The sequence below is a fragment of the Mytilus trossulus genome, chromosome 4 (genome assembly GCF_036588685.1).
Source record: "Mytilus trossulus isolate FHL-02 chromosome 4, PNRI_Mtr1.1.1.hap1, whole genome shotgun sequence".
NCBI lineage: Eukaryota > Metazoa > Mollusca > Bivalvia > Mytilida > Mytilidae > Mytilus > Mytilus trossulus.
In genome coordinates, this window is record NC_086376.1 from 7,132,849 (window position 1) to 7,158,738 (window position 25,890).

A 25,890-nucleotide genomic window follows, 5' to 3' on the forward strand; every position below is an offset into this window, starting at 1 on the left:
TTTGACAAATAAAATATGTTTAAACTAAAAACTAAACCCGTCGTGTTACTTATGTGATATCAAATCCGGTAAATAGTCCAATTCGGTAGGTCACATTCATGAAAGGAAAGGGGATTGTAGTTACGACGTAAGGAACATATCCGATATCATTTGTGAAACGGTTATTACAAAACGATCAACCAACTCGTGATGGCGTCCGTAAAATTTACGAAGGGATGATTTCAACTTCACTATTTGAAACTCTTGGTTAAATAGCTTCCATGTAAAGTTCCCTTTTCACGCAATAAGTTCTTTTAAAATTTTAAAAGTTAATGTTTTGAATGCTTTTAGTTGCTCCATAGTTTTTATCCATTTATTCTATGGTGCTCTACTTTCCAAATCAACACAAATGGTTAAGCTCATTCACTTGTTTAAGGATGTCTGCTGGTCATGTTTTTGAATTCTTGTCATATTTTCGATTTTCTCAGGTTTTATCCATCCAAATGTATTAAATTTCTTTTTACACGACACCCCACTTTTGTCTTCATAAATCTGTTCAATAGATCATTTCAGATTTAGTGATCCGGCGGCATGAAATCCTTGTTATTTTTTCTTGGTTTAAAGGGTAAAAAACAATTCCAATGTTAACAAATAGTAAAGTCTGAAGAAAACCCTTTTCCCGCCATTTTCTAAATGTCTCGTATTTTGAAAACTACACACGAGACTAATGATTTTATTACTTTATTTTGTTTAAATATCAAAGTTGTTTTCATTTTAAGCAACCACATGAAATCCTAGTTATTTTAAATTAGAGCAGCAGACATCCTTAAATTAAAAAATACAATATGTCCAATATTGCTACACAGAGATTTCTTGTTTACGCACATCTTTTAAATTTCTCAATTTCAGATGCATTCGGGATATTGACCCATCTTTGACATAAATAATTTTCCCGAATTGATCAAGGCTGTGAGGTCGTTAATACAAATCAGAATTTATATAAAATAATTTGGTCTTATTAGTTACAAAGTGTGCTAGTGACCTAATACGGTATATATGGGGTCAGTAAATTCCATATGGGTTTTCGAGCGAAGTGACCTAATACGGTATACATGGGGTCAGTAAATTGCATATAGCACACTATGTAACAAATTTATCTTACCGACTATCTTAACGTGTGAAATTTAGACTAGTGACACATCAAAATGAGCAAGTCTTCAATACTGTTAGCATTAAAGTCATATGAAACGAGTCAGTTGTGAAAAATAATGTTTGTCCAATTCTTGAACCAATGCATGTATACATCATAAACTTAGTCCTCTGTGCACGATTTTATCATTATTTTCGCAAATATATCATAAAATCGTCAATTTTTTTTCTCTCTGTTTGTTATGATTTAACAAATATGGCTGCTCATTAAATGCCGTGTTTTGAAGCCGAGTTTTACCGATTGTCACCTTATAGTAAACAAATCACAAAAAGCATGGGTATTGAGCACGTGTTTAACATGTATATAGACAATAACTGTTTAGTGTCTTTAAATATCAGCTGTATTTGTACGAGGCTAGGAAACAAGGTGTATGCGAGCTTTTAGCGAGCTACTACGCCTGTTTCGAGCCGAGTACAAATACAGCTGATATTTAAAGACCAAGACAAAGGCTAAGGAACCAGAGGCACCCTCTAGTAAATCCAAGCCGGCCCTGAAGTGTAAACCACCCTCCACCAGGAGAAGAGACGCAAAGCGCTTTGACCAGTGGAAGGCAACAAAAACAGCCGAGGTACCTGCTGACAAAGTCCAACAAACCACCACCACACAAACAGAGACAAGAGAGAGCTTTGTTGGACCTGTACTAACACCAGTCCGGCAGTGGGCGGAGCTTTAAAGCGATATATGTATAGTATACAGATACAGCATAGCGATATATGTAGGGCGGTATCTGTATAGTAGGACACCCAATTGCAGGATAAAATCAGATATTTTTTTATTTCAATGACAGATCCATGCGTATTGTGGTCACCGGATTTTTACGAGGAGGGATACGCTCGGGTCACTAAGCATACGGAAAATATGTTGGCGAATTGCTTCCTGCAAGCAAGCAATTAAAAATAAGTAAACTTCTTCTAAACGTGGACAAATTAAAGAATTTTCCTCTGAAAAAAATATGTGTACATAAGTTGTATAATGAAAACTATCCATGTAGTTATAAAAAAAACATATGCATATTTTTTTTTTTAATTTGAGGTTTCTTATGACTTTAAGAAACTATATATACTTCCATTGATCCTACAAAAACAGATACAAACAATAACAACTTGTTAGGTTTAAATATGTGTAATGAATTTATTACAATCGTAATCATCAATTTCTTCGTCTGTTGAAACCTTTAGGATTTTTTAAGTACCGTTTTGTGTTTTTAAAGGGACGAAACACCACTACTAACCGTGTATGAAATAAGCCCCGCCTCCCTACTAACCTAATATGAAATATACACGGTCTCCACGAGGGAACTTTTAACCAATCAAATTCCTGGAAATGTATAGGAGGTAAGATAAATGAATATCCATGCTACATCAATATTAAAAGACCCAACTGTTTGAAAATACCGGTCCTACTTATTGTACCTCCATGATAAATATATGTTTTTCCACGCAGATAAATCCCCAAATAATATCTTGTTTGCGTACATCACATCTATTTGTATGAACTGCTTAAATAATGAATTAGGCAATACGAAGAGTGCCACATTGTAATGTTTCCTTTCTCCCTTGAAGTAATTCTTTTCTTTTTATGCTTGCGTAAATCTATAAATGCAGCCAGTTTTATATGGCAAGACATGTATTTCCCCACTAATGGAAAACTTTCCAAATTAACAACTGCCTAGACCCATTCGGGAATTTGCAACAAATATTTTTTTCAAAAAACGTAAATCGTAAATATTGATGAAAATGTCGTAAATTGTAAACATGGTTGTATTACCTATTTCACGATTATTGATTGGAACCATGAATTTCGAACAGCGGTATACTTCAGTTGCTTTTTTTTACGACGTTTTGTTCAACTTTTGTGTGAAACGTTGGCCAAGATCTATTTACCCTTTCGGTGCATCTGAGATCACCCCCGTTTTTTTGGTGGTTTCATGTTCCTCAGCCTTTAGTGTTTCTATGTTGTGTTTTTTTATACTATTGTTTGTCTTTTTTGGTCTTTTTTCTTATTAAGCAAAGGCAGTGTCGGTTGATTTTGCCCTATGAGTTTAAATGTTCCTTTGGTATCTTTCGTCTTTCTTTTGCATACTCTCTGACGGAGGGTTATGATACATAGTATGATACATAATACAACACAATTCTATTTCCTTGTGGTATCATTTACAAAAACAATAAATATGAATAAATTTATATAAAAATGTTCCTGAATTAATTGATACAAAAATGTTTATGAATTAATTTATATAAAAATGTTTACGAATTAATTTAATTAATGAACTATATTTATAGCATGTAAAATTGTTTGAACACAATAATTAACTCTGAATGACATGACAGCATTTTGATGATTTATGTGTCGTCTACCTTTAAATTTAATTAATACTGGTTACTTGAATAGCTTATCCGAATTTGATCGAAACCAGTAAATAGTAAAAGATTTGTGGCTACGTCATTTAAAGAATAAAATGCAATTGAACAATATTTTTCACAGTAAATTGTAATAGTGTGACGTGGTATCGGTTCGTACGTAGGTATGTGCATGACATCATCAGAGCAATTGCCATTTTTGTTACGCGGTTCTCGATAACAATTATCTATTGCAATACCCATGAAAAAGAAATAAAAAAACGATTATTGCTGACTTGTTAATGATGATGTATTTACTATTTCCGGTAAAATGATTACATGATTGTGCAATAAAATGTGATCGTTAGTTCCGAAGTTTGATAATTGTTTCTTCTCTAATACGATTCATGCTTTTTTTAGATTTAATTTATTGAAATTGCATGTAATAGTTCGATAACGGTTTCGACAAAAGTTCTACTAAGAGATTTTTATCTAAAAAGGCTAGGGAGAATTATGTTAAAAAAATAATGTGTTTAATGCTAGGGATATGTTATGAAAACATAAGTTGATTGCGTTTTTATTTTTTTTTAGATTTTTTTTCGTATTATAAAAAAAAAAAAAAATCAGCAAATAAACCGATTTGAGACTGATATTTAGATTTGGTTTATAATTAAAAGAAATTGAACTCAAAATTTGACATATAATTCATTAATAAGAATGAAGTGCACACATAAAAAAAAAAGTTTAGTTATGGCAGTTGTCTTATGTGAAGCAGTACGTTATTTTCTACTGACATGCGTTCGAATCGCATCCAAACACAGTGTACTCATATCCTAAAACCCGAAAACAGAATCATATTTTCAATGAAATACAGCTTTACTGCAGCTTCGTCTTTGAAAACAGAGATGAAAGTACAGTACTTAAAAAAACACGCACATTTCGTGTTCAATGTTAAGACTTCGACAAGGTTGTCCACTTATTCCCTTATTTTTGCGTATTATACTGGTATGGTTTAACGTATGCAATGACAAATTGGCTTGACACGAGGAAGAGTACGCAAGATGCATTTAGGGAACTTTTTCCGCTATTCTATAGTACGTTCTAAAAATAAAACTGGTCAAATATTATTTATTGGTCCTAAATTGTCATATTTATGAGAAAATCATTGTCTGTAACGACTCCGTCACACATCATAGACTATAACATGTCTAAATCATTCACTTCCATGTTCACCGTTCACACGTACAGTTATGGATAAACTAACGTTAGTCCAGTTTTTGTTGTGTATTGGGACAGTCTGGGGTCATGGAAGAATGATTGAACCCCCAATGAGGTCCTCCATGTGGAGATATGGATTTAAAACTCCTAAAAATTATAACGACAATGAATTAAACTGTGGCGGATTTGCGGTAAGTTTAGATTTTTTGTACTTTAAATTTATTTGCATGCCGGTATTATGATTTATGTTGTTGTTAAACTATATTTTATTTTGAAAACAAACCGCAAATAACTGATCCGTTTTCTTTTAGTTTTAGGCATGCATTATTTGGTTTTATGAATAACAAATATGATAGATATTTAAGTTGCCTCTAACAATACACATGGCACGCGTATGTTATGTAATTATATAAACAGTACACTGTCTTGTAAAACAGCTAAAAATATAAAAATAAACATAATGTCATATTTGTGTTATATAAAATTGTTTTCATATCGAATTAGCCTTTTTTTCCCTGTTGTTTCATATTTTTTATGTTGGAAACTTTTAAAGCCGACTATACGGTATGGGTTTTTTCATCGTTAAAGGCAGTAAATTTAACACAGTCTTAGCTCACTTATTTCTGACAGTATTTTATGACGGATATATTCCACCAGAAATCAAGGGTTACAAAAATATTTCTCGATAAGATGACCGTTTTTTTTTCACTTTTAACAGTATTTTTGAGGTGAGGAGGTGATTTCCAGACATCCTTTATCTTTAAAAAAAAAAAGATGGAAAACTTACGGGCTAATATGCATTTCGTTATTCTAAGATAATATTCCGAGCAAGAAATAAACGTTACATATTTGACAAAGAATCTAAAATTCCTTAAACTCTACAAATTCATTTCTATAAGTGTAATGTGCAAACGAAAAGTTCTAAAACAAGCTGTTATATCATGATAGTTCACTCTTACTGTCTGAGACGCATGACCGTTTTGTTAGACCGAGTCTAAAAAGTCGAGTGTTTTTGCGAGGCTGTATGAGGAGTATTTTGAAGGGATGTTTTTTTCTATCTCATATGCAATGACGTTAAGCACGTTATTGCGTCAATGCCGTGAAATGCGACAGAGCAATTTGATAAATAGTCTTTCTATGAAAACTAACTAGTTCAGCTTTATGCAATTTATATCCATAGATGAGGCAGGTATTACTGTTTCCAAAAATATTAAAAATATTCTTTAACTTTTCATAATAGTTTCAAATAATGATACAAATATTACCAAAAACGTCAAAAATATGCGTGTCAGACGTAACAAATTATTCGCAAAATAACTTTTGCGGGATTTTTTGTGGTCTAATAAAAAGTTTAAAATCCGCGAAAATTCGCATGAATGATAAACGTCTAATATAATTTATGACGCCATTGCGGTTTTTTGTGTTGATCGAACGGTAAAAATTTATTTTTCAAAAATGAATAATCCTCGCCATGGTCAGGTTTCTGAAAATGCTAAGTTATCAAAATTTATCGCTTTTAAAAATATCAGATGATATAAAATTTTGTTTTTATAAATTATTCCTACAAATGTGCTTAGATAGACCATTTCAAATCCGGAATTTTACAGCACTCGCACCACAAATAAAAACGCAGTGGCCTCGGGAAAATGTCTTGCAAGATTGTCCAATGTCGAATTTCGCCGCTTTTTACAAAAACACTGTCAGTTTCATCGTCATTTTATTAAATATTCAATTTGTAGCATATAAAACAGTGCTTTTTCGTAATTGTGCTCTCACCCCACAATACGATAACATACTTTTTGATAAGCTGTTAAGTCGAAATGACTTCGTTTTTTAACAAATCAAATGTCTTGCAAGTTTGTCCACTGAGCAATTTTCTTACGTTTTGAACGTTTTCGATTCGGGACGCTATACATATATGACTTTTTTGTGTTTTCAAATTATTTCTAAAAGTTTGTTCTTTGTTTTGGTGTTAAACACCACTACATGTATAAGCGACATTTGTTGTATTTTATTGACCTGTCATCAAAGGTAGGAGAAGCCGAACATCAGGCGACCTTAAGTTAAAATAGTTGCAATAACTGTCGATAAGGATCGGAGTCGAACAAATCTCGCCACGAGCGTATCTTAAAATTACCATGCTTTTTATCACTTTATATGAACTCATTAGGCCAATCATCCTCCTAGGCCATCGAATTTGAAAGCAGTTCGTATTATCATATGATATATGAACGATATTTCATTGTTTTTAAATAACAAGTACGGTCCGATTTTATGTTTTAAGATCAGAGGACAAAACAAAATAACCGAATTACAAATTTCGAAAATAGATAGAATCATAGAAACCACGATAAGAACTGCAATATATAAAAGTAGTTATAATCAAATAGAAAATGAATAACAGTTACTATCTAAAATGAAAAAAAAACATATGGTAATTTGTCAATAAATACTTTAAATAGGTAAAATATTAATTACAGAACAAAAGAATTTCATATCCAAGACAGAGAGAATTAAATATTGTTAAGAGATAAAGAAACTAAAAAGAAAAGAGCAAAAAAAATAAAAGTTAAAATGAATATAAAGAAAAATACAACACAAGCCGAATTAGAAGTCCGAAAAGTTCATTTGCTTGCGTATCTACCAGTAGCAAATATTTCATACATATTCAAGACTTCGAAGTATCCATATCGATCAAAAATGAATACAATCAAAACGAACAAAGTATACTCGATTACCGACGTAAAACGTCAAATTTTGACGTTACCAATTGGGACGCAATATCGTGCGTAACGTCACTGCGTTTTTCAATAATAACAAATGTTTAGCACAAGGATGTGTTTAACATTTTGCAAAACGGTTGTATTCACACAAAAAATATGATAAAGAACTTAGTGAAAACTGTTAATATTAAGGACTTCTACCACCACTTTGTCACCCTAAACAATGAAAATAGAAACACGCACGGCACTCTACGCGACATAAAAATTTTTAAGAAAATAGAAACCAAGAACAACCGCCAAAACAACCAAATTAACCAAAATTGAAATTTAACACGAAAAAACATTTTTTTTAAAACTAAAAAAAAATGAGTGTATTTTCTATTGGCTAAAATGTTTGGCACGCGGAAATGTTAATACTTTTATATCGTATTGCAACCGTTTTTCCCACGTGCAAGCCGTGTCAATACAAGGTTAACATCAGGTAAACCTACATTTGTATTGAAATAAATCATAACTATCAATTTTTTATCTCCATTTTGTTTCTACTTAAATGTCGTGTCAATTTGCTTTTAATCAAATGAAAAGAATGATGAACTGGCTTTCAATACTCGTGTGCTGACATTACTAAATGTTGTTGGTTCGTGCACACTAGTAATCATTTACTCTGAGGACTGTTGTTTAGTTGACTTTGACAATAAAGCCCAGCATACTATATCTTTATATTTATTTTAACCAACACTGGAAGAAATGTAACATGGTCGAAATGTCCAAATAAGGGTTTGTACTTTAGAACCGTATTTGCAAGTGTAAGAATACAACGTTTGCGCATCAAAAGTACCAGACAATCGGTTATTGTTTCGGATACCAGTACCATAAATAACATAAAGTGTCAAACACAAACAACGTTATAGTGAAAAAAGTGCTCCACAAAATCTCTATCTAAACTATTAACATTTATTTAATCAAAAATCAAAGCCAACCCCAGCCATCAGAATTATCGTGAAACTATCTACTCTAACAGTCTACAAAGGACGCCGTGAATCATGGTCTATCTTTCTATACAACTATAGTACGACATTTCTACAATCTACGAGATTTCTACACTCTGTGAGATTTCTACACTCTATGAGTTTTCATCAGCCAACGTAAATACAAATATATTTAGGGAGCAGTAAATCATACTTTGGAAAAAAAAACCATTTTGATTCGAATAAAATATTCTCTGGAAGTTTTATCAAGATGCTTTCTTTCGTGATAGGCAACCTAATTGTTAAGTTTGTTGGACCTGTATTTCACCAAACAATTCGCATCTCCTTGTGCAACATCTGTGCTCCTCTTTTTTACCGCGAAAATATGAAAAATCTGTCAAGGACATACCGCATGAATCCATGTTAATAGTTGTGAAAAAATAACATGCATAGCTGTTTGGTATGTCAATAATATATTTGTTTACACATTTTATTGTGTTTTTTTTAGACATCCTGTTAGACATATCCGTACTTATTTATATACTTTTCTTTTTTTCTCTGACACCATAATGTATTCAACAAAAAAATATCATAAAAGGTATGTAAACAGTCACACAAGACAATCATTATTAATGGTCAAGAAGCAGATATGTATTTTTTTTCATCTACATGATACGACAATAATCGTACACGCTCTGTTTTCTATCTTTTAATGTCAATGGGGGTATTTTCAAACAAACACCGAATGGATTGTTTGAATGAGTTTTGTTGATCGTTTAAGAGGAAATTTAAAAACAACGGGAAAGAGTTGTAATAATTTCCGAAACCCTTCGCTTGATTATCGAGGTTATGATCCTGAAAATTGGCACGCACGATGATGCACTTTACAGACTGCAACTGTTTTAAGACACTATCAAGAATTGAACAATAATTAAACATGCATCTATTAAATTTGACATCGTTGCATGAATTAATTGGTATAATTGTTTTCAATTTAATATATTCAATGTTGTTGTCGAGTTTTTGCTACACACTTCCTGTTAACATTATCAGTGCAATAGCAAGCTTGCATATTTTCCACGTCTTAAACCTCGAAACGATATCGATCTCAAATTGTTATTGATTATCTCAGCGATTCTTTTTTAGTTTAAGAAATTGAACTTGTAAGGGTCTTGGCATATTGCGATCGAGGCTTGCATGCAGATAAATTTAACGGTTTGACACTAGGCATGCCTGACACTAGCCAATCGTAACCAAATATCTGCTGGAAACATCTAACCCACCAAAAGTGGCAATTTTAACAATAAACTATTGTAATTTACTAATTTCTATACGTGATTGATACAGCATTCAGTATATGTGTTCTGTTTTCCTATTTGGGTGTTTTGGACGTAAACTATAATCAGTTTTTGTTTGTTTTTGGGCCGTTTGAAGTAGAGCATATAAAGTATAATCAGGGGTCTTTTTCATGAGAGAAAAGAGAAAATGAAAGTAACGGCTAATATCATCATTTTGTCTTATAGCATTTTGTTATATCTGTATTTTTTCTCTCAAAAACAAACGTTGCAATAGCTTCCGTAAAACACATGTACCAGATTTTAAATGTATGTTAAATTTGACACTTGCGTCCAACCATCTCTTTTAGCTTGGTATCCTGGCCCTTCCCCAAGACAAGATTGTGTAATACGAAGAGAGGAATTATCATAATAGTTCATTGTATTTACTTTAGCTATCTTTATTTTATTTGGAACGTGAAATGAATGAAGCATGTTTTGCATTTATTATATAATAGGACTGCATTTGTATGCCAAATTAGCATTCTTTATTATTAATTAATAAAGTTTATTTATATTCCGTTCAAATTGTTATATTAATTACCTGCATTTGCATTGGTAATATTGTTTACAATGTTAATATATGCAATTGATGACATTTGGTTAAAAAAAATCATGCTAAAGTTCATGCTAATTAAATTGATAAGATATCTACTTAAAATGTTTGTCACAGTCAGACGTAAAGCAAACAACGAACAAGTGTTTTATTACACAAAGTTTGTAAGGACCATTTATTATTTTTAAAGATTATCTTCAACTTTGCTGTAGAATAATGATATTTTTGTTATGGTACTATCTTTGATCACACGTGTCAGGAAACACCAGGGAATATCAAAATGGGAATGTCAACCTAGTGAAGAATTACTAATTAAGTACACGTATATATGTTAGTTTCACAATGCGTTTTTCAAGCGCTTAAAGAGACTCGCAGATATAAGATTTTCAGAAAAAAATTAAACATTTATTTTTCATTACAAATTTTATTTATTACCTTGAGTAGTTGTTACTTTATCATTTGGTACAAAAATCATTCCAAAAAATCAATTCGTGTTGGCCACAGATGACTTTTAAAATGTAGATTTCCTTTAAAAAGCTCCTAATTATCTCCCTTTGGTGCAAACATGCCATTTGTTTTGGCATTAAAATGGAAATATTTTTTTTTAACTTGTGTCGGTGACCTATAATTTTTATAGTTGTTTTCGAATTAGCTGTACATAAACTAAATAATTGTAAGATTTAAGCGATTTCTGTAATTTAGTTTTGTTTTATTTCGAAATTTAAAAAACCGCTATTTGTCCTATAGGTTCAACAGAAAAAAGGACATTAACAAAAATGTATGCTTCTTCCGAAGGCAGAATGTGAGCCTGAATGAACAATGACCCCATTTTTTATTTCATTTTTTAAGTATAAGATAAAGTTCATTTATAGAAAAATATATCGAAATCCTGTATTAAATAAAGACAAACTGATTCAGACCCGCGAGCCCCCTTAAATATCTACAAAATGAGAACAAATTTGAGCAATAATGCATTATGGGTCAGGATCCAATGGGCAAGCACATATACACGACGAACATTTAACCTTAACACGTTTGGCCCATTTCATTTTCAATACCTGAAATACGCTTTTAATATAAGTTCTGATTTCGATTTAAATAGGCTAACTGGATCCAAGTGTCTTAATATGATAAAGTAAATGTAACTTCTAGACATTTTTCAAACATCCATCTTTATTCTTACGTACAAAATTCAACCCTTTCTAAAGAAATATATCAATTGTTCATTTAAAAACAGTTATTAGAGCAATCTTAAGGAAAGAATTGGATGTCCCTTTTCGAAAATTCAACCCAATGACGTAGATTTGGGTCTCTCAAACGCAAAAAGACGTCAAATAACGTCACCCAGAATTTGACGGGTAGACGATTGGAATCACTTCTGTATCAGTATGTGATATTTGAAACTTTGACAAGGAGCTATCCTTGAAAAAACAATATTTAATGCAAACCAAGAGTACACATTTGAATTGTAACTACCCTCACCACAATAATGTTATGTTTGTTAACTTTGTAGGTCGTTGTATAAATTAATTGACCGGATATTTATTTAAAGAATTATTTTGAATTGATTAATAGTCCAGGAAAATATATACTATGATTAATAGCTCATTTCTACGTGTGCTAATTAAGAAAACAGTCTCATAATCATTAATTTAATGAACACATATTGAATATAAATGATAACAAAAGTCAAACCAGATCAAACAAAAGTCACATTGTGTAATCGTGATGATGTTTTTCACAACAAGGCCGATTCCAGACATCTATCTAGATGAGTGTTGCTAAACGGCGGAAACGGAAAACGGAACGGAAACGGAAACGGAAAGAAATGTTTGTATAGACGGAATTTAATGGGAGGGAATAATGAACTATGATTGTCTACTCTTGCTGGTAATTTTTGCTATTTAAAGTTTCTATCTATTCATCATATATTTCAATATAACAGGCGAACATGCAAGTGAGAAAATTCGTCATATAAGGTCGATATAGTATAAGAAATCATTTGACCGTTTTGACGTGAATGGACATAATTTAGAGCTCAACATTCTCATAAAATTGAGAATGAAAACCATGATGTCAAAGGGACAACAACCCCATTAAAGACCAGACATCATCCAAAGGCAACCAATGGGTCTTTAGATAGAGAACAGATAAGCAGAGTCACCAGCGAATAGTCCATTTATAAATGCGTGATTATAAGAGGTCTCTGGTAATTCACTGATGGTCATGTCAGGTTTCGACGAGTTTGTTTGTATTTCGAAAAATTTTCTTAATGGTCACCAATTTCATATTAGAATGTCGGTTTTACAAAATAATTACTATAAGTCCCTAAAACGAAAAATACGCTCGAACTTTACCGATATTGCGGGAATGGGTAAGACATAATTATCATATCTAGAAAATATGCTCTCTGTGTAGCCAGCCACTTTAAATAATTATTATATATCGCATGACTCGTTATCAATTCTAAACGGAAATTTGAGAGACATTTTTAAAAGACAATTTTAACACAAACTCACGAAACATATTTAGCGATCATATGAAATCTTTTTATATATAAGTTTCCACGAAAGAAGATTACTATTGCATTATCCGATGTTCATTTAACAGAAAATCAATTTCCTGAAGAAAAAAGGACATTGTCATTACAGAAAACCGATCAGTAGAGTATCATTTTGAAATTCAGTACGCAGTACTATATCTCGCGACTATCGCAGCGGCACACCGGGTAAACCCATCTTAAATAAGCGAATGGAACCGAATCATAATAGTGTTAAAAAATATAATTATATTAACAAACAACTTAACCACTGGCGTCAACGTGATGATCGGAACTGCAATTACGATCATCCCAATATGGCGGACACAAATATAGGGATATTTTATAAGGCTGATTTCTCAACTTTAACAGCTTATTTTCAGATTTGTATTATATCAAGAAACATCTATATAAGTATTGCCATTTAAATATTTTTTCGGACCGGATGGAAAAGCAACAAGAGGAATGAAAATCGAGCTACAACAAATCACGATGATGATCGTAACTTTATTTATTTTTATCAACGATGATCGTAACTGTCTGTTCCAACGAAGCATTTTTTAATAAATAAGGACAAATAAAGCTGTCTATTATGCGAAAAAATGTACGTAATCAGCTGATATTGTGATAATAATGAGGAACAATAATAAAACCTCGGGAAAAGGAAAAAAAATCAGTAACTTAGTTTCGAATAATTTTTTTTCTTTCAGAAAATGATGGATGATGGTGGTCGGTGTGGCCCTTGTGGTGACCCTTGGATAAGTCCACGAAATAATGAAGCAGGTGGCAAATATGCCACAGGAGCTATAGCGCGACATTATGCCACAGGGCAGATCATAAACGTGACAGTAGAATTAACGAGCAATCATAAAGGGTACTATGAATTCCGACTCTGCCCTAATAATAATCCATCCAGGGCTGTAACTCAGGAATGTCTAAACAGAAATGTTTTGAATATCATGGGTCACGGAAAGCGATATGTCATAGACTCACCAGATTCTAACTTATTTATGGAGTTTCAGCTATCGCTACCACCAGGATTGAGTTGTTCACAATGCGTCTTACAGTGGAAATGGCGAGCAGGTACGCAAAATTTTTAAGGTCTATCAATACAATGTTTTCTTGTTAAGACATGGATATAGGAAGATGTGGTATGAGTGCCAATAACTCTCCATCCAAATCATAATTTATAAAAGTAAAACCATTATAGGTCAAGGTACGGTCCTCAACACGGAGCCTTGCTCGATAAATGAAGAATAATTTGAAAGACTATGTATTCCTTTGTTATTAGTGATGTGGTTGAAGATAAGACGGAAAGCTAGTATGATTGCCCATGAGACAACTCTCAACCAGAGACAGAAATAACACAGTAAATTAACAACTATAGGTCACCGTACGTCCTTCAACAATGAGCAAAGCCCATACCGCATAGTCAGCTATAAAAGGCCCCAAAATGACAATGTAAAACAATTCAAACGAGAAAACTAACAGCCTAATTTATGTATTGTCACTTAGACATATACATGTACTGCATGCATATGAAAATAATGAGATGTGGTATGATTGACAATGAGACAACTTTCCTGCAAAGTTCAAATGAAGAGGATGTAAGCAATTATAATAAGCAATCGTAAATAATGTAAGAATTATAGTGTAAGTACGGTATAATGTTTGCAACCATCTTTGTTAACAGTTTGTTAGAAAGGACTTTGGTTATATCTGTTTTGTTCTGAATGGGTCTTCATAGAAACTACTCAACCTTATATCAAGATCATACTTATGAAAAGCATTCGGTTTATATATTGGTATGATATAGTGTTTCTTATCGTTTTACCTCAAAATTATATTCCCTCAAAATATACAGCAAAACAGCTTGTTCATGAGTTTTTATCTTATTTGAAATGAATCTAATTTTGGGTCATTTAGATCATATTTAGTTTGATTGTTTGTATGACTTTGTTTGTTGTTTTTGCAGCTCAGAACAAGGGGAGCAATGGACATGGCGGTGAATGTTTTGGATGTGGACCCCAGGAACATTTTATAAACTGTGCGGACGTCTCAATAGGAAGCCGAGCCAATGCACTACCTCTAAATCGACCGGGGCAAAGAGGTGTTTTTATCAGCAAATCAGGTCCTAAAATGAATGTTATTCATAGCCCTTCAAAAACTACTGCTGTACCGAAACAACCTGTTCGAAAAGTTTACGATGCATCTGTTATGGAACCACCAGTGGATTCGTATTCTAATAATTACTTGCCAACGAGCTCAAATTCTCAAACTTCTAATAATTACCAGCCAACGAGATCAAACACTCAGAGTTCTAATAATTACCGTTCTAATAATTACCAGCCAAAGAACTCAAACGTTCAAAATTCTAATAATTACCAACAAAGGAACTCAAACACTCAAAGGAATTCAAATACTGGTCATAGGTCAGCTTCTTCTCAAAATAAAATATATGTGTATCAAAGGGAAGAGTCACCTCAAGAGTACACAAACAATCATCAGACACATAAAAGCTTTAACCAACATTCACCAATTTCGAAACAAGTGTCGTATGATAAAATGTTGGATTCTAAAAATCAAGTTACAGCTATGGTATTGCAATACGTATCATCGTTGCCAATGGATACGGCTATGGAATCTGGTATGATTGAATGTGATGGATTTATTCGCCCCGTGTGTAAAGCTGTGCCCCTGTGGAATAACAATAGACCGTTTGACGAATGGTGTACTGTTTTATGTCCCACTGGAGTATGTCCGGCAGCCGTCTGCTCGTGTACATGCCCGCCTAAACAAAACAATAGACAAAACAATGTTCAATATGGGCATGAACAACAAATGAAGTGTCGAAGTATGACATCGTTTGGGGATCAATCAATGGATAGATGGTGTACAATCACGTGTAATTCAAACCCAGACAACTGCCCAAGTGACCACTGCTGGTGTGATGGACTGTAATCAAGTTATATGCAAATTTATATGTGGATTGTATCAACCCATTTTGAGTTGTTTTCAACAAGCCATACCCCCATGGAACTTGCAGCAAATTTAGCACGCATAGGCTAAATAAACCTGCATTGTTAGATATTTATTGATATTTATTTTAAAATTGATAAAAAAAAACATGGAAATAATGGATCGCAAAATACACATATTTTGTGCATTTCCACAACAAAATAATGTTTAACAATCTACATGTGTTGTCCATTAAGTATACAAGGTGACAGGTAAAAATAACATTGGGGATATATGTTGTCATTAGATATCTGGAACATGCATTAAGGTGATGAGTGTTGATTTTTTATTACAATGTGCCAAATTTTAAACTTACTAGGACACAATGATCGGTCAAGAAAGTGATAAAGATAATATTTTGGACCCGGTAGATATTTCTTTCTTTTTCTTTTTAAATGAACAACGAGGTTATGAATGCCGTACTAAATCTGTCATTAAAAATCGTTGTGGATTAATATCAAAAGACAAAATTGTAACAATAGGTTATCACGAACTAGAGCAAAACATCAACCTCGCCATCAATCTGTTTTACTTTTTTGCCATCTTTTTGTGTAATTTATGAAACGATGCATGAAACCATTGAATATAATAAATATATTTTACCGGTAACGTATTTTGTGTCATTAGCTGTAGGAAAAACGGTAGTACATGTAGTTATTCTGCCACGGTCGACAATACTAACATTTTCTAAATTTACCACCTTTTATAATGATAACCTGGACAACACAGTTATGTGTGATATAAGTACTCTTTTGTTCAATGTTAAAATTGAAGTTTACTATCATGACCATCTTCCATCGGAGCTTGTTTATGTCATCAATGCCACTTTTGTAAATATACATACTTCAGTTATTTACAGATATATAAAAATATATATATATATATATTATACCCTTACACATCCAATTACAGCGCTCCTTCAAATGGATACACAAAAAACCAACCTAAGCCGTTAGTTTTCTCACTTGAATTGTTTTACATTGTCTTATCGTGGCCTTTTATAGCTGACTATATGCGGTATGGGCTTTGCTCATTGTTGAAGGCCGTACGGTGACGTATAATTGTTAATGTTTGTTTCATTTTGGTCTTTTGTGGATAGTTGTCTCATTGGCAATCATACCACATCTTCTTTTTTATATTATAAAGCAGGAAAATACAATACTGTTTTTTCACCTTGTACACGTGTGATGCATTGCTTCAATCGTTCCAGTGCAAATATGTCATTTGCCTCACGGATATTATATAACAACTTTATGTTAGTTTTACAATCATTGCTGTGCCAATTTTTACGTTTTCTTTAACTTTTATACTGTTGCTACATGTAAGTTCCTTGTTTGCACTGATGTTCATCAAACTTTACTTTTTTAAGTACCTTTCGTTATTGAATTGATCAGAATAACATGGAATTTAAATCTAAAAAAATAAATAGGGGAGCATTCGTCCGCCATATGTTCATACTCACGTCTTGAAAGACTTTTGTCAATGGTTATTTTCGATGGTGCTTTGGGAAGTAACCCCGTTTTAAAAAGTGACCCCCCAAAAAATATAAAAAAAGGTGAATGGTCAAAATTCAAAAACTACATTTATTGCAATGTGGTATGGATAAGAATACCACAGAATATTTACAACAACAAACAACAACAAAAAAACACACAAACAAAAAAGGGGTCCTTTCGCCAAGCTTTGGTAAATGACGGCAGCACATTGCAAACTCTGCAAGTTTCTAAAATCTACTATCCTTTCTTCTAGACTCCGCTTACTATATAGTATTGTCACTTTTCTATTCTTGAACACCATATAGCAATATTGACCTTTAAATGTCCTTATGGTTTTATATGTTGTGGTCGGTTTACTGTCTCATATACACGCGAAAACCCAAATCGTGTTATGCTTGATTTATTCCCGTTCGCAACTTATCATATTCATTACATGTTGTAACATAACATTTGTGTATTATAAAATAATGAATATAATTGTGTTGGAAACATCGTTTATTGAATCAATTTAAAATCTTTGGAAACATCGTTTATTGAATCAATTTAAAATCTTAAATCTTGTAATTCCCTACTCAAATAATCACTTACTAGAGCAGTCGTCCATCTATAACTTAAGAATTGAATGCTTCCTTTAGTAAATTCATTGTGGTGTTAAAGCGTTGACCGCAGTGCATTTTGTATGAAGAGCGGAAGGGCTTCATTTTAAAAATGTTCGTACGGTCAACGCTTTTACAACCCTATGACATTACTAAAAGAAGCATTCAATAGTTCTACTTATAATTACATTTATTCGCTATGATTATGAAACCATAATTACTATCATTTTTTTTTCTTTTATCAACATGTGCAATTCAATGTGGAAACGTGTGTCACCATGCATGTTTCGTTTTGTTTTGAAATGAAGAGTGACGAGATTGCTGTAAGCCAATCAAAATTACGTATAAAAATGAAACCTACATCTTATGTCATTATAATTTATTAAAACTTTATGTAAATTAAGATATGTAAATAGATGACCACTTGCTTTTATAAGTAAATTTTAAAATAAAGTCTTTGCCGGCTTTTTTAACAACTATATCCATATACAGCAGTCAGTTATAGTTTCATGATCTGCGTAAATTCTATCGACATCAATTTTATCACTCATTTCACAATGAATTGTAAAGAAGAAATGGAAAAATATATATTGCAATATAAGATTTGAAAGGGTTTTTTTTTAAATAAGGATACTATAGATATATCCCCATGCTGATATAAAAAGTTTGTCTTGTGATAATCATTATTAGATCAAGTCTCGATATGAATATATATATTATGATATGACTTTTTCTAGTAGATAGATAGGTAATTAATGGTAAACTTAGCGCTAATAAAACCATAAAAATGTATGTTTCTACACGAGAAATATCGTTATAGGTCGATAGAGGACACGTAGGCCATAAAAATACATTACACTATACTGCCTACACAACGCAACCATTGTATAGAACACTTAGTTACGTGATATGTCAAATGGTCTGTGATTAAGAGTAGTCTCATCGACAATCATACATGTACTACATCTGATTTTTTATATCTGTCCAAGTCCTCAAATATACGTACGTTACCTATCTCTGTGCACATGATTCATGTTTCATGCTTAACCTATCGTCAATAGCTAGGTATTCTCGAGATTAAAACTTTAAAAGAAGGCCTTCACATGGAAAGCATTGATGGATCACATGAATTTGTACTATATAATTTATCATATCTGCAATAAGTGCACCTATGTTAATCATTGTTTACATTTGATAGAATCAATTCAGGAAGTAAACTTTTGAATAAAACGTATATCATCTTACACGTCAGCCATGTTGCAGTTGGTGTACTTTGCTTCTGGTTTTGGGACCCTTCTGGATAAACCGCCTTCTACAGAACAAGCATTGGGTTCTAACCAGTATCTTACTATCGACGACAAAGTAATAGTCAACCATGCGTTGGATGAAATACGTCGTTACCATGAGAGAAGTTTAAATATATTGACTGTTCAACCGCAACAAAAAATTGCAGACTTAGAAACAGCTTTGTCGGAAAATAAAACAAAAACTGAGTTGACGTAAGTCTTAACAGATTTGCTGAAAAAACATCAATAACTGCACACGAACTTCACAGAATTGCACACGAACTTCACAAAACGGCACACGAACTTCACGGAACTGCAGGGCAGCTTTCACATCTTGCAAAATAATTACGATTCAATAAAGTTATCGATGGAAAACAGACAATGCATCTAAGAACTCACGTCACTAGTCTGCAACAATTGCAAAGTTCCCAACAACTTCAGAGTGTACAGTATGTAAGGCAAAAAGTACAGACAATGAATTCGTCTGTCAATATTCTAAGGAGCCATGAATTAGCTCCAAATCAGGAGTTTATGTCATTTTATAATACTACGATATTTGAAATTAACAAACTTAAGAGGAAATCTAATGATATGGGTATTGAAATAAACGGACTTAATATTTTCCTTGAGTAGCAAAGTCATCAGAAACCTGAAATTTCCAAAATATTTTACAATCTAGTGGGATGAACAATATTTCAAGCTTTCAATTCACATGGGAAAAGGCTGGATTTTATTTCATTTCTATTGTAAAAGCGTCAAATTCAGATTAAGCTAGACTTCAGATTGTGAAGGAATTCCGTTTCGGTTTCTTGGCACTCGGGTGGTGGAGATAATAGTTTTTTCACTTCCGTTACGGCAATTGCAGTTGTAGAGCTACATGCAAATGACAATATAGAGATTATTTCTGACAGAAGATCTAGTATGCACTTTGCTAAATCGTCATGTTTAACACTATTCAAACTATAGTAGAGTAATATAAATTACAACCTGTATATTCTAATAACAGTTACGCTATTGGTATCTCTATACTAAACTTATACGAAGAGGAAGTAAAAGGACTTTACCTTTTTAATAGAGGAAAAGTGAAAATCAAAATTGTTATCTTGTGCATAATGAACCCCAATCGTCAGTCTAATTTGATTACAGAGAAGGTGTCGTACATCTATTGTATTATTATTCAAAATGACAAATGTAAAACAATTTAAACGAGAAAACTAACGGCCTAATTTATGAACAAAATTTGAACGAAAAACAAATATGTAACACATCAACATATGACAACCACTGAATTATAGACTCCTGACTAGGAACTGGCTCGTACAGACAGAATGTGGCGGGGTTAGCCATGTTTTGGTTTTCCCGTTTGAATGGTTTTACACTAGTAATTTTGGGGCCCTTTATAGCTCGTTGTTCGGTGTGAGCCAAGGCTCCGTGTTGAAGGCCGTACTTTAACCTATAATGGTTTACTTTTTAAATTGTTATTTGGATGGAGAGTTGTCTCATTGGCACTCACACCACATCTTCCTATATCTATTTAGTGGAATACCAACCCCTAACGTTGGACAGTGGTGTAACAGTACAACATAAGAACGAACTATAAAATTCATTTGAAAGGATTTAAACTCTTCGGATGGATACAAATAGAAATACATCTAACAAAAACACAGTGGACGTGGCCGGGTACTTGTATATCCCAACAACAAAAAAACATACACAAGAATGAAGGACATTTAATGTTTTACGTGAACCAGAACACGTGATATGTCATTGAAAAATCTTATAAATAGTTATCATTGATTTAAACGGAAAACAATTATACCCTGTTCTAATTTGTGATATTATCTTTTTTTACCTTAAATGTGATAATTTTTTTCCATAGCGAGTGAACTTTAAGAAGGATTTCCAAATATGATTCTTCAAAAAAACATATTTTAAGTCAGCGTTTACTGTTGTCAATAGCCATTTGAAAATAACATTTGTATTTTTTTTTTATTTTTACCTATGTTTCTATTATGGTTATTGTACCTTTGACTATGGGTTCATGAAAAATCATAAAAATCCCATTTTTCGTCGCAGTTAATTTTTGCTAAGCAGATCGGATTGAAAAATGACAAAACAATCTACCTATCAAGAAAAAAATATTTGAAATCACTGTTTTCTGTTGTCAACTGCATTTTGGAATGTAAACTCCTAATCTCCGTTCGACAGATGTCGTATATACAGTAAAGAAATGGATCGAACATAATAGAAAGGTTGACGTTATAGTAGTTTCTGCTTTGACCACTTTCATTCTTATGTGGTCTTTTTTTATAATTTTCCTGTTTACAAAACTTTTAATTTTACGAAAAACTCAGGATTGTCTTATCCCAGGCATAGATTACCTTAGCTGTATTTGGCACAACTTTTGGTTTGGATTCTCAATGCTCTTCAACTTTGTACTTATTTGGCTTTATAAATATTTTTATATGAGCGTCACTGATGAGTCTTATGTAGACGAAACGCGCGTCTGACGTACTAAATTATAATCCTGGTACTTTTGATAGCTATTTACACCACTGGGTCGATACCACTGCTGGTGGACGTTTCGTCCCCGAGGGTTTCACCAGCCCATTAGTCAACATTTTGGTGTTGACATGCATATCAATAATGTGGTCATTGTTATAATTTTCCTGTTTACAAAACTTTTAATTTTACGAAAAACTAAGGATTTTCTTATCCCAGGCATAGATTACCTTAGCCGTATTTGGCACAACTTTTTGGAATTGTGGATCCTCAATGCTCTTCAACTTTGTACTTGTTTGGCTTAATAAATATTTTTGATATGAGCGTCACTGATGAGTCTTATGTAGACGAAACGCGCGTCTGACGTACTAAATTATAATCCTGGTACCTTTGATAACTATTTACACCACTGGGTCGATGCCTCTGCTGGTGAACGTTTCGTTCCCGAGTGTATCACCAGCCTAGTAGTCAACACTTCGGTGTTGACATACATATCAATAGTATGGTAATTGTTATGCTTTTCCTGTTTACAAAACTTTTAATTTTACGAAAAAACTAAGGATTTTCTTATCCCAGGCATAGATTACCTTAGCCGTATTCGGCACAACTTTTTGAATTTTGGATCCTCAATGCTCTTCAACTTTGTACTTGTTTGGCTTTATAAATATTTTGATATGAGCGTCACTGATGAGTCTTATGTAGACGAAACGCGCGTCTGGTGTACAAAATTATATTCCTGGTACTTTTGATTACTATCATTATTTAGAAATAAAAAATGTTAATTGTTATTGAAAGTTTATCGACTTTTAAGAGATTTGATACGGGGAAAATGCATCAAAATAACGCATTGTTTTTATGAATTTGATATACTGTGGTATATCGATAAAAAAAAGTCCAATACTATATCAGAGATACATTCAAAACCGAGGTTATGTCAATTAACCAAAATTATGAAGACTTAATTTATATACTTATACGAGATATCATGTGTAAAAAAAAAGTAGATCTCGGTGAGCAATTTAAAACTAACAGAGGTTTATATAAAAAAAAAATCTTAATAAACTTCGGTTATCTCGCTTAGAAAAGTGTTATATTCTTTAACATGATAACAAGTACTGATCTGAGAGTACTTGCAGTTACTGACAGCTAGTTCAAAGCCAGTAACAACTTGTAAAAAAAATCATTCATCTATGACTAAATTATCAATCAGTATACATCCACCCTTCAATGGATTAAATGTAAAGACGTCATAAGCAATTAGAGAAAAAACATGATCTGGTGCAATGCCAAGATACAGGTATCGACAGATTGTCGATCCATGAAAGTTTATATATATATATAAAAATAAAATTTAGAGTGCCCATTGGAATATCTGTCTGTATGTCCTTTTCTATGATGAGTTTATTTCATGTTTGATAATAAATACCAGATAAAATGATTTCTACAATGATAAATCGTCCTTTCTTGGTAGGAAACAATTGTTGTTAGCTAATTCAGTCATGTTGAAGTTCACTTATTTTTTTCTATGCGTTGCTTTGAACTATGAAATTCCTTTGAATAATAAATATCTTACTGGAGCTGCTGTTTCCAGTAACAATGACAATTGACGATCAATATTTTTGCCAATGGTTTATAAAATTGGTTGGTAATGTCTTATGACTAGATAAGGGTTAATTATAAATCCGCTATTGTGTGGTGCCTCCTCACTAGATTACTTATCAAAGTATATTTAAGGAGCATCACGACGGTTTTTTCATGTGGATACGCATCTGTTTCCGTCTCGGACTATCATAAATCGCCCAGATTTCTGGTGGGGTTCATTTTGGTCGGTCTTGAATTTTCTATGTTGTCATATAGCGGATTTAAGTTCAGTTCTATAAGAAAGGGTATATTTCAGTCGGAATTATTGTAACATTCTTGATTTTTCTAAATTGTGCTAGGATATGTCAATATCAAATACACTGCTGCAAATAGAACGGTATATGTGACAGAATATAGAAATTTACAGCAGATAATATAGCTCTTGTTCTTTTGGCACATTTGACTGAATGGCTTTCACAGAAGAACTAAAGACACATTATACAAAATCATTTTATACAAAGCCTTGTACCTTTATTCATCACTATATGTATATCATGTTCAGTGTGTTTTCTCAGTATCGATTCAATGGAAATGGTTTATACGTGTTTTATACGTATATCAAATATGTGAATAGGTCCTCTTGGCAAAACTTTCAGTTGTGTATTTGTTAAATTGTGCCTTACTCATCATTTAATTATATTTACTGTACCTATCTGTTCGTCTGTCGCTTACCTTTCAGAATTAGGGTTCTCTTTATTTTAAAGGTTTTAGAATGAATTTTAGTGAGAAGAAGTCATATTCTAAGCCTTGTTTGTTCCATATTTCGTTTATGAGGGTTTTTTTGTACAAATACATTTATTTTGATCGATTTCAAAAGAATTACAGATTTGGAAAACAAGAATGCATTTCTTGTACATATGCATTTTGTACCTAAATCAGGCCGTTTATTTTTTAGTTTGAATTTTATACATTTGCCATTTCATGGCCTTTTATAGCTGACTATGTGGTACAATCTAATTATCAAGAAGCAAATATTTTGAATCAATGTTTTATGTTATAACTGCATTTTAAAATGCAAACTCCTAACCTCCGTTCGACAGATGTCGTATGCACAGTATACAAATGGATCGACATAATAGAAGGGTTGACTTTATAATAGTTTCTGCATTGCCCCTTTCATTATTTAGAACTAAAAAGTGGTAATTGTTATTGAAAGTTCTATCGAATTTTAAGAGATTTGATACGCAAAAATGTATTAAAATGACGTAATTTGTTTATGAATTTGATATACCGTGGATTATAAAAATAACACAGATACATTCAAAACCGAGGTTATGATAATTTACCAAAATTTTTAAGACTTATTTTAAATACACATACGAGATATCATGTGTCATAAAAAATGAATCTCGGTAAGCAATTTCATACTATCAGAGTTTAAAACAAATTCTTAATCAACCTGGGTTATCTCGCTTGGTAATGTCCAATATTCTTGAACATAATGCTCAATACGTCTATGTCAGGAGTGTAACACAAAAAAATGCTTTTATTTAATGAAATAGGCATAGATAAGTTATTGGAAGAAATACAAGCTGATTATTATTTTAAAAAAATGACATTTGGTAAAAATCAAACATGTGTTTTAATGTGCTCTAATAGTATAAGACTCTACATGATATCAGGTCAGTTTAAGGTTAAATATGGTAGCAATACATTCTGGTCAGAAGTGTAACACTTGTGTAATTTTATGTAATTAAATCGTAAATGTATTTAAAAATTCCCTGTATACGAGGATAAAATGGCAAAAATTTCATCTACATCAAACTAAAAGTGACATTGATATATTTATACTAATTCATGTTTGAAAGTTGATAATAGTATGTTGTTGTTTCCTTTGAAAAGTTGATAAATTCTGATGAGAAAATGTTGTTTAATGTTTTGTGTTATTTTTTGGCATTAACCCATGGTAGTTTTGTAAACTTGAATGTCTCTGGATTAAAGTAGAATGATCGAAATAGATTTGCAATGACTTAATTTTTACCATGTTTGTCACACTTATGGATCTTCTTTTTTTAAATTGTCAATATGTAATTGTATCTGACGATCACAAGGTATATAATCTTTACATTTACTTTTTAAGTCTGATAAAAAATTTCAGGATGCGCTTCATTGTATTTCATGGGAGCATACGACGGAAATTTAATCGGAACTACTGACAAACTACTAGGTAAAATAAGTTATATTACAAAATAATCAATAAGGAGTAAGATTTTATTCAAAATCATTCGCAAATAACATTTTATTTCATTTATTGGTGTCATGTTATAACTACCGTATCCGAATGAACATGAGTACTGTGTTTTAAGTTAAAATGTGACCACAACGTCTTGATAAACAACCTTTTTTTCAAACTTTCAATTGGATCGAGACGAACATAAAACACACGGATGCACAGTCGAAAAAAGGGTGTACCAACCTTTTATAGTAAGCATATCATAACTTTCAAGTAGTATGCGCTTAGCTATTAGTCATTATTCTGTTTTTA

The 25,890-nt window shown here is 32.4% G+C and overlaps 1 protein-coding gene across 1 annotated transcript; it reads left to right on the forward strand.

Annotated features, from left to right (window-relative positions):
- Positions 1–4,712: 4,712 nt before the first annotated feature.
- LOC134714574 (uncharacterized) lies at positions 4,713–16,493 on the forward strand. Its single transcript, XM_063575931.1, has 3 exons — positions 4,713–4,937; positions 13,577–13,949; positions 14,842–16,493. The coding sequence occupies exons 1-3, from the start codon at positions 4,779–4,781 to the stop codon at positions 15,825–15,827; spliced, it is 1,518 nt and encodes a 505-aa protein (XP_063432001.1). The 5' UTR covers positions 4,713–4,778; the 3' UTR covers positions 15,828–16,493.
- The last annotated feature ends 9,397 nt before the right edge of the window (positions 16,494–25,890 follow it).

Excerpts from the sequence above, each read along its gene's own strand:
- LOC134714574 (XM_063575931.1), top strand. The coding sequence starts at position 4,779 with ATGGATAAACTAACGTTAGTCCAGTTTTTGTTGTGTATTGGGACAGTC. Across the intron at positions 4,938-13,576 it reads TAAACTGTGGCGGATTTGCG|AAAATGATGGATGATGGTGG; the intron begins GTAAGTTTAGAT and ends TTTTTCTTTCAG. Across the intron at positions 13,950-14,841 it reads ACAGTGGAAATGGCGAGCAG|CTCAGAACAAGGGGAGCAAT; the intron begins GTACGCAAAATT and ends TTGTTTTTGCAG.